Raw genomic sequence first — 10,352 nt, forward strand, 5'->3', positions numbered from 1 at the left:
AATCACCAACTCCTGCTGTACATTCACCAGAACCACCAACTCCTGCTGTACATTCACCAGAACCACCAACTCCTGCTGTACATTCACCAAAACCACCAACTCCTGCTGTACATTCACCAGAAGCATCGACTCCTGATGCACATTCACCAAAATCACCAACTCGACCATTGAATTCATCAGAACCACCAACTCCTGCTGCACATTCACCAGAACCACCAACTCCTGCTGTACATTCACCAGAACCACCAACTCCACCATTGCCTTCACCAGAACCACCAACTCCTACTGTACATTCACCAGTACCACCAACTCCAACAATGCATTCATCAGAACCACCAACTCCTGCTGCACATTCACCAGAACCACCAACTCCTGCTGCACATTCACCAGAACCACCAACTCCACCATTGCCTTCACCAGAACCACCAACTCCTGCTGTACATTCACCAGAACCACCAACTCCACCAATGCATTCATCAGAGCCACCAACTCCTGCTGCACATTCACCAGAACCACCAACTCCTGCTGCACATTCACCAGAACCACCAACTCCACCATTGCATTCACCAGAATCGCCAACTCCTGATGCAAAACCTCCAGAACCATCAATCTTTGATTCACATTCACCAGAACCATCAATTCCACCATTTCATTCACCCAAACAACCAACTTTACCATCACATTCACCAGATCCATCAACTCCACTATAACATACGCCTAAATCTCCAATTCCTACTGCACATTCACCAGATCTGCCAGGTCCTGCTGCAGAACCTCAAGAGCCATCAGCATCTGTTGCAAAACCACCAGAATCGAGAAATTCAAATTTGGAGACTTAGGGCCACCGTTTTCAACTGGTTACCACTCGTTACCTCGTTACCACATCGTTACCACTCGTTACCACCTCGTTACCACCTCGTTACCACATCGTTACCACTCGTTACCACTCGTTACCTCTTTTAGTAACAACGAATCCATCTTGATTGTTTGCTTTCCATTGAAGGAGGAGATTATTTCACTGTCTTAACTTTGTTCCATGTTTGTTATTTATTATATGTTGCAATTGCTATGATTTCCTTTTTGTAAATCTGCTGTGATAGGGGTTTATATAGGTTGCCTTTTTACCGTTTGATAGTACAGGGGCCCGAACTTGAATTTACCGAGTTTCCAGCGCTGCCATCTGGCACCGGTGTCGAGACTTGATGATATTAGAGCAAACCACTTCAAGAGGCTGCCCCATCATCAAATGAAAAATATCGGACTATCTGCATTGCCATGTGGTTAGTGGATTGGTGTCAATAGCATTTAGTTCCGGTGGGATGTCGCCGATGGAGAACAAATTGCACTTGCTACGGCAAGTGGTTCGAAATTTACCATTTTGCTTTTATAATTGTTTGTAATTCATTTGTTTACGCAGTCACCTTTCATTTTACTCATTGAGTTATTATTTTTAAATAATCATGATTACAAGAAGTCAGAAAAGAAAAATTAGTAAACCTATTCCAACCCAATTAACTCACCAACCCATTATTAGACAGTGTCGCGTTGTTTTAGAAAACATTGATGATAAAATTAATTCTTTAGAGAAATCTGAAAGTACAGAATGTGTTCCACAGAGAGATAGTGATATTGTATCGAATGACAATTCTTCTTTGTCACCTATAAACCGTTCTTTAGTGAAGATTACAGAATGTGGAAATAAAAAATGTCTTTTGAAATCATCCCTTTCCTTGTCTTTAACTTTTCAGAGCTCTGGTACTAAAAGATCCTATGATTGTATTTTTCCATCAGGTACTACATCTTTAAATTGTAACTCTGCTAATGTTGTTTACTTAATCACTTGTTCTACTTGCGGTCTCCAATACGTTGGAGAAACAGCACAAACATTAAAAGCTCGGTTTAACGGTCACCGTAAAAGCATTAAAAATCCTGAAAAACATGGAACTTGTAAATATTTAAGTGGACATTTCAACAACGGTATTTGTAAGGGCTCGGATTATCCAGTTCAAATCATAGAAAAGCTTGACGGATCTGGAAGAACTAAACATAAAGCATTAGACCCTAAACTCACATCGATTAGGAAAAAGAGAGAAGGTTTCTGGATAAGGACTCTACGCACGGTTTATCCCTATGGTCACAATGATAAATTATTAGATGACTACATGAAAGATCAAAACAGTAGTCTTATTGGGAAAAAATTTTTTACATTAAAGCGCAATTTCAACCGTTCGCACAGACGTTTTTCTAGGGTGGGCACAGGAAAGTTTGATCACAAGACCTTTCTAGAGGAACTTAATAATGTTTTGAATACTGAGATCAAGAACGCATCTAATTTTATTCGAATGTCTTTGACCAATATGAAGACATCAGAATTGAAGAAGCTAGCCGACAAAATTAATGACATACTTTTATCTAGTCCTCTAAATTTTCAATTTTCTCAGTGGTACTCTATCGCCTTAGACATTATAGATTGCCGTGTTTATTCACCTCCTCCACTCAAAAAGAAACGTCCCCAGCTTAAAAATGTTTTACATGTAGATTTTTGCAACAAGGGAATAGAATTAGTCAACTTGCCATCCATCTTACATGAAAGATCTGTTTTAGAGACAATCCCTTCTATCATCAACACCTTTTCTCCACCAACCATTGTTTATTCCTTAGAGCCAGCTATTGGATCAAAAAATCTTCAATTTCAATCAATTTGTGTCAAACTTAGACGTTGAAACTTTTCTTGCTGATCCTTCCTCTCTCCCATGTGACTGTGGTAACTCTGAATTCAAAGATGAGCATCATGGTCATATCATTTCTGGTGATTTGAGAATAGTTAGGGACAATAAGCTTCGAAAACTTTTTACGAAAGGTCCAAAATACAGGGAGAGGAAATTTATAAACTGGAATATTGTAGAAGAGAAACTGTTGACATCAATTAGGAATTGCGCAAAGGATTGGTGTAACAAACACAAGAAAAATATTGTGTATCTTAAAGGATGGATTGCTCTAGTTTCTGAGAAAGTGAAGAAGAAAATTGAAAGTTTGAAGAGCAACAATAAAGCTAAACCTTGCATTTCTGTTTTAAATTCAAATGGTGGTCGCGAAGCTCTTCTTCAACTTCAGAAACGGTTTGTCATCTGCCCTATTGATAAAGCTGCAAGTAATATAGCTTTGTTGTTTGTAAGAGATTTTATGCTCAAGTTTTGGTTAAAGAACTCGGATTAGATGGGATTGAGGGTTGTGCCACTTATGAGAAAATCTTTGAGCCAGTTACGGACATTATAGAGAGGGATATTAAAACTTTGAATGAAAATTTCTGCATTAAAGTACCAGAGGAAAATAAAAAATTACCACACATCTATTGGATGCCTAAATTACATAAAAATCCAATAAAGTTTAGGTTTATTATAGCTGCCCCTTGCTGTTCCATCAAGCCGCTTTCTAAAGCAATTAAAAAATTCTGAAATTATTCTTTCGTCAGATAGAAAACTATAATGCTAAATCTTTTTTCTATTCAAGTGTCAAAACATTTTGGGTTATTCAAAACAATGCCGATGTTATCAAATGCATTAACAAATTGAACAAGCGAGGTTCTTTTAGATCTATGGCCACGTTTGACTTTTCAACCCTTTATACCAAAATTCCACACGAAAGTTTACTTGATGTGTTGAACACTCTTTCTGATTTTTGTTTTCAAGGAGGTGCTAATGATGTGATTTCTGTTTCTGGTACTAGTGCAAGATGGGTGACAAAGAAAAGTAATGCCGGTGTAAAATTTTCAAAAGATCTTTTCAAGGAGGCCCTCTCATATCTTATGGGGAATTGTTATTTCACTTTTGGGGTTAATATTTTTCGTCAGATCATTGGGATACCGATGGGGTCGGACCCAGCCCCATTTATGGCTAATCTTTTCCTTTATCATTTTGAGTCGAAGTGGATCAAGAGCTTGAAAAAAGAAAATCTTCAAAAAGCCAGACGATTTAGCAACACATTTCGTTTTATAGATGACCTTCTTACCATCAACGATAACAATCTCTTCTTGGAAAATTTTGAGTCAATTTATCCTCCAGAATTAAAATTAAATCTTGAAAGTTCTGGTGATCGAATTACTTTTTTAGACATTGAATTGAGAAACATCAACGGTCGTCTAGATGTTAGACTTTTTGATAAAAGGGACAGTTTTTCCTTTGAGATTGTACGTCTTCCTTTTTGCACTAGTAATTTGCCTTCAACCATGTTTTACTCTTGTTTTGGTGCTGAAATCATCCGGATAGCACGGGTTAGTTCATCTTTGGAAAATTTTAGCTTGGCGGGTAGAGTTTTAATGGACCGTGCTTTGAAACAAGGCGGAAAAGTCTTTCGTTTACAAAAGACATTGAAAAAAATATATGGACGCCAGCAGGTATTCCATTCCCTTGCTAGCAATATAACACTATTCTTAGAAAGTCTTCTCTAGTTTTATTTAATTATCATCATCATCTAAAACATTTATCGGATTTGTCGTTTTATTTTAACATTTTTAGTTTGAAAATTGTGAATGTCTCGTTTGAACTTATTAGAAAGTCTAGTGGTTGGTAGCGCTCCACTTGTTTGCAGGATATGTGAATTAGCAACTCACATTAGTAAAAAATTTGGTTAAAGAAGTTCACGCGTATTGATATAAATTTGTGTGTTTTTTGTTTGAAGTCCTCATTTCCTTCTTCTTTTCTTCCGTACGGCCACTCGGATACGGCACGCCGAACCGGGCTCTGGGCCAACTTTTCAAACTTTTCGATTATGCGTCTTTCTTTCTAAATCTTTTCTTTTCTAGATTGTGATTGCAACACTTTCTAACCTTTCGTTAGATGACGGGTGACTCTAGAGTAGCAGGGCAAGCTTACTCATGGCCACACCTGATGCCAGACTTTGGTCTTCATCTATCCGCTTTCCATTTATTTCTCAACTTTCTTTAAATTCACTTACCGGTTTTCTCTCCGCTAAATTTGTAGATTTATATTGATTGTTTGTCTATTGTAAGATTGTTTATTTGTGCGTTGTTACTTTTTGGTTCTTTGTTTTTATTTTGTTATTGTTGTTGGTTTAAAGGTTTGTCGCTGTTTTGTTTTGTTGGTTTTCAACTTTTGTCCTTGTTGCGTTAAGTTGGTGAAAATGATTTCTCGCTCAGTTTGAATGTTTTTGATTTTTAGTTTGACACGCGTTTTCTGAATTTTAATTAGCTTTTTCAGATAAAAACAAGAAATGTCAACAAAAGAATAAAGAGAAAAAAAGAAGAGAATAAAAAAAGGAATTAAAAGAGAAAGAAAATGAAAATGTACTACTGCAAGATTCTGTTGATAAGCTTGACTTTCGACTACAAAAAATGCTTAAAAGTAATGGAAAATTTAGAAAATCCCTTTGTATTTGGAGAAAAAAAGCTAGATGTTTAATAGAGGAAGCTAATACCAAGGAAGAAACTGTTTTTCAATCCTATGTGCAAGATCTTAAAGATCAAATTGAGTTTTTAAAAGATGAAAAGTCTAAACTCGAAGAAAAAATTGGGTCATTCCTTAAAGATAATGAAGTCCAAGTTTTTAAAGACGGCAAATATTCAGATGAGATAAGGCAGGTCTATGAAGACCTGTTATGTTATGGGCTAGGTTCAAGAAACATTGAGTCTGTTATTCGAACTGTCATGTCAAAACTAACAGGAATGGAAGTGGGTCGGCTTCCTAAACCTTCATTTGCCAAGTACATGCTTCTTGAAGCAAGGGCCCTTGCTCAACTCCAGATAGCTGACGAGCTAACTGGTGGAGGGAAAGATATTGCTTTGGACAGTAACAATACTCTCCAAAGTGTCGGAACAAGCAAACATAGAAGGTCATTTATTACATATGACATCAATACTGGAAATGGGAAAAATTTGTTTCTTGGGCTTCGTGAAAGTGCAACAGGTGATGCACAAACACAGCTAGATGTGTTTATGGAGGTTTTGAACGATATAGGGAAACTCGATAACAATTCCCAATTTTTGAACCAAGCCATTGGCCATTGATCGATGTAACACACAAAAGTGTTTTAACAACATTTTTATTGCCCTACGTGAAACTATTATACCCAAAGTTGTAGAACTTTGGGAAAATCTGAGTGAAAAAGAGAGACAAAGTTTATCGAAAGTAAATGAGTTCTTCTGTGGTCTTCATTTTTTAGTAGCACTAGCTGATCAAGCAGAAGCAAGTTTGAAAATATGGGAGAATTTGTGTTTCCCTGATGGGAAAGTTGGTTCCAAGCAATCTGGTAACGCCACTTTCTTCAATAGTGGAGAAAGTGGTGTCACAAGAACAGTTCGAACTTCGTGTAAGTTGGTACAAGAAAAAGGTTGTGAAAAAAGTGGTAAAATGTTGAAATTTTCTACCTGGCTAAAAGAAGAGAAAAAAATTGATAATGTACCACTATACCCCTTTAAAGGAAATAAATTTAATATCTTATTCCTTAACGGGGGGTGGGCTTTTTCAAATTTATGACCATCTCATTACATTTCTTGAGGGACTGGATAAAGAAAACGAAAACTTGCTTGTCACAGCTGTTAAGCGTGATCTTAAGGTACATAATTTCAAAATTGGATGTCGAGCCTTAGGTCTCATTAACAAATTGGTCACAGGTCCCCTGTGGCGTAAAATGGTTGAAGAAAAATCAGCGATTTCTATGTCTGAACACTATCAGCTCATGTTTCAGTGTTTTAAAAAATGGGCTGATAATCCTGAAGATTTCATTGCAGGAAAGGAATCGCTTTTTGCTAATCTTTTGCACAAAGATAAAATCTTTGAATCATTGATTGAACCTAATGAATCTGACTTAAATCCTTTGAAACAACTGCTAAGCATTATGTTTGGTTCATTTGTTATAATTTCTGAACGCATGCTTCATGATCATATTCATGGAGTTTACAAATCTCCTTCTGCCCAGTTAATTAACGAAGCAAAAAATGTTCCAACTACAAATGCGGCTTCAGAGCTTGATTTTGGCATGCTTGACCGTCTCATGAAAACAAAGCCTAAAGCTCTCGACCTCGTATATGAAGGAATAATAATGTTTAATACAAATAAAACTAAAGAATGGAGAGATAAATTAAGCCCCTCAAAGTTAGCTGAAGTTATGCAAGTGGCAAGACTTTCAAAAAAAAAGCAAAGAGTGGATTTTTTTGATCGTAAGAACAAAATTCATGAAAAACGTGCTGAAAATTTGAAACTTTTGGCAGAGGAAAAAGCACGAAAGGAACAAAAACTTATTGGGGATAAAGAAAATCTCACAGTTGCCATTCAACAATATGGTGGTTTGTGAGTTGACAAGGAAGATATGGACAATTCTTTAGAAAACCTAACCACTGATAAAATGAAAAGAGAAGCCTTGAAATGTCAGCTACAATTCAGGAAAAAGGTAATCGGCAGCAATGCTGAAAAATCTCTTTTTTATATGACTGCTGATTCTAAAAACAAGCCAATACTTGCAGTGCAAGAAAATTTGATTAAAGTTATGGAGTGGAAAAGTCCCGATATAACTGAAGAATGGGAGGAAAGAGAATTTAGTAACCCTGTGGTCTAAGATGATGATTTGGTGCAACAAGAGAAAAAAAAAATTCTTGAAGTTGCCAAACAATCAAAAGAAACTCTTTTAGAAAAGGCTCAAAGGTCGAAAGATGTTCAAATTTTGAAAACAATTCTAACTCTGATGCTCTTAATAAATCTCAAAGAAATCTGAAACGGAAAACTAATAATAGTAATAAATCTAAATCTACTAAAACATTTTCCAAAAAGAGGAAGACAAATTTTTCTGCTGAAAGTTCTGTCCCTGTCATTTCCTCTCCAGCAGATTTATTGGGGAAATTAGTTGAACATTACACTGAACGTATTATTTCAGGACAAAACAATATCGACTGGTACAGAGGTCTTGTCCATGAAATTAAAGGGGGCTCAAAAAAGTCACCTAAATATCTTATACAATATGTAGCTAAAGACGATGAAGATGTTGACTTGTCTGTTTGTCCTCTTTATGAAGATTTTAAAAATAATGAACTAAGATTGATTGAAGTCACACCTGAAGACTTTGAAAGTGCTGATATGATAGAGTGACTTTATGAAGATGATCTTATTGGTCTAGAAACTTGGTGGAAGGGTCAGGTTGATGGGTTGCTGATAACAGTGACCCCAAAACCCAACCTTTTATGTGTATTATAAAGACACCAAAACTGACCTTTATGAATGTTTCGATGAACCTCTAGTACAAAATTATTTAAAAGGACAAGTAAAATTTTTGGATTTACCTGAATTATAATCTAATCTTATCATAACTTAAGTTGAACTCAAAATTGTTGTTCTAGATTTCCAAGATCCATTCCCACTTCTACTTTCAATGAACCTTTAACTGGGAACGACAAGGATAAGTATTTTTTTAGATGCATAGGGAAACTGAAACCATTTCTCATAACATTTTCTTATTTTTCTAAAGCAAAATTCATGTTTACTAAATCTATACCATCAATCAAATTCACATTTTTTTGAAATAGCAGAGTTAGCATTTTTAACAACTTCAGTATTAAAAGGTGAAATTTTGCTTCATTATTGTGCATGTTTTCAACATAGCAACATAATATTCAAGGACCATCAATATTACAATGGAAGTGATGGACTCGAGGTCCGCGTGGCGGGGCGGTGTCTCATATGTCATTCTTTGTTTATTCAAAGATGCAAAGCCAATTTTTTTGGCTTGCAATCTTTCCCTAAAATATTGTATGTCAAGTTTTAACTCTGAACCAAATACAACATTTTGAAGTGCTTGAAGCTTTGATGGTAGAGATTTTTCAAACATTAAAAAAAAAGGAGCATCTTTCAGAAAGAATTTGTGTCTGTCCAGGTTTGTCTTTAAAGTAAAAGTATTCTAATTGATAAATGATGCAAGAACAATTTAGCAATTCTTTTCTTGTCTTTCTAGAAATAACATAAAATAAAGTATGGATCCATTCAACGATGAAATAAACATCCCTTCTCCACCCTCTCCAGCATCAACAATTGCATACGTAAGAATCAAACTTAACTCTACTCTCCCCTGTGCTTATTGTAGGGGGTCATTTCCAATTTTTGGGAAGATATTGAAAATTTTTGAAACTACCTTCATTGTGGCGAGAGGGGTTCCATTTGTTTGGATTAGTTATCATAAATTTTTCAGTTGCTCCCAAAGTAAACTAAACAGTGTTGAATTACATTTTAAGCCCCTTATTACAGATCTTCAATTCAAATGACCCCCTTCAATTTGGCTAAGAAGACTAGGTGATAATTTTGACAGGTTGTTCTCAAGTTCATTTCATTGCCATGTTTCTCTACACAGCCAATTTAATCTGGAGAGTTTATTTTTTATTAGCCTTTAGAGAATGAGGTTTTACTGCAGAACACGTCATTCTTGTTGAAGATACTGAACAGCCAGATTCAGATGTTACAGAGTCGGAGATTGACGAGGAAAATGAAGTTATTGAGGCAATGATGCAACTTGCCAGTCGAAATAGTAAATGAACAGTTTGAGAATTTAGTAGAGCAAGTCAATGCTGAAGGTGGTAATGTTGAGGAACAGAATTTAGTACAGCAAGTCAATGCAGAAGGTGGTAATGTTGAGGAACAGAATTTAGTACAACAAGTCAATGCAGAAGGTGGTAATGTTGAGGGTAACATCATTGTCCAAGACGGTGGTGCTGACATTGATGGCAATATCAATGTTAATCAAAATGTTGGTGCTGGGTGCCACAATCCCGTTCGCGTGCCAACAATCCTGTTCGCGGTGCCAAACAATCCTGTTCGCGGTGCCAACAATCCTGTTCGCGGTGCCAACAATCCTGTTCGCGGTGCCAACAATCCTGGTTCTGCGGTGCCAACAATCCTGTTCGCGGTGCCAATCGTGGACGCGCTGCCAATCGTGGTCGCGGTGCCTTTCGTGGTCGCGTTTGCTTTTCGTGGTCGCGTGCCTTTCGTGGTCATGGTGCCAATCGAGGGGGTTTCCATCCCTATCAACATGCACAACAGCAACAACCGCCAAACCCCATCGATGTTGTTTATTTATTGCTGACAACAATCAACCATCTTTTTTAGTCTTTTTGTATATATCTTTTTAATATCATTGTCTATAGAAAAAAGAAAAGTATGTTAAAATCTAATTATCAGTATATCATTACATTTGTCATATTTTTCAGTTACTTGCTTTGCAAATACTTTTTTTCGTTACAGTGAACTAATAAAATAAAAACTATTAACTACCAATGGTTACAAAAGAAGCTCGAAGTTTAAGTATTGGCATAAAATTTAAATTAGATTGAATTGGATTTGATCAATACTATTGAGTAA

General features: G+C 36.3%; 1 protein-coding gene across 1 annotated transcript; it reads left to right on the plus strand.

Annotated features, from left to right (window-relative positions):
* Nucleotides 1-5,294: 5,294 nt before the first annotated feature.
* Nucleotides 5,295-10,077, plus strand: LOC136801465 (uncharacterized). The gene is made up of 3 exons (XM_067058109.1): nucleotides 5,295-6,014; nucleotides 6,097-6,324; nucleotides 9,515-10,077. Exons 1-3 carry the CDS (start codon nucleotides 5,351-5,353, stop codon nucleotides 10,075-10,077), a joined length of 1,455 nt encoding a protein of 484 aa, XP_066914210.1. The 5' UTR covers nucleotides 5,295-5,350.
* The last annotated feature ends 275 nt before the right edge of the window (nucleotides 10,078-10,352 follow it).

Source organism: Clytia hemisphaerica, unplaced genomic scaffold (genome assembly GCF_902728285.1).
Source record: "Clytia hemisphaerica strain Z4C2 unplaced genomic scaffold, Clytia hemisphaerica genome assembly, whole genome shotgun sequence".
Classification (NCBI taxonomy): Eukaryota; Metazoa; Cnidaria; class Hydrozoa; order Leptothecata; family Clytiidae; genus Clytia; species Clytia hemisphaerica.

Bases quoted from the DNA above. Each gene is read 5' to 3' on its own strand.
- LOC136801465 (XM_067058109.1), top strand. From the start codon at position 5,351: ATGCTTAAAAGTAATGGAAAATTTAGAAAATCCCTTTGTATTTGGAGA. The intron at 6,015-6,096 runs GCCATTGATCGA...CCAAAGTTGTAG, and splicing joins ATTTTTGAACCAAGCCATTG to AACTTTGGGAAAATCTGAGT. The intron at 6,325-9,514 runs GTAAGTTGGTAC...GCAACTTGCCAG, and splicing joins AAGAACAGTTCGAACTTCGT to TCGAAATAGTAAATGAACAG.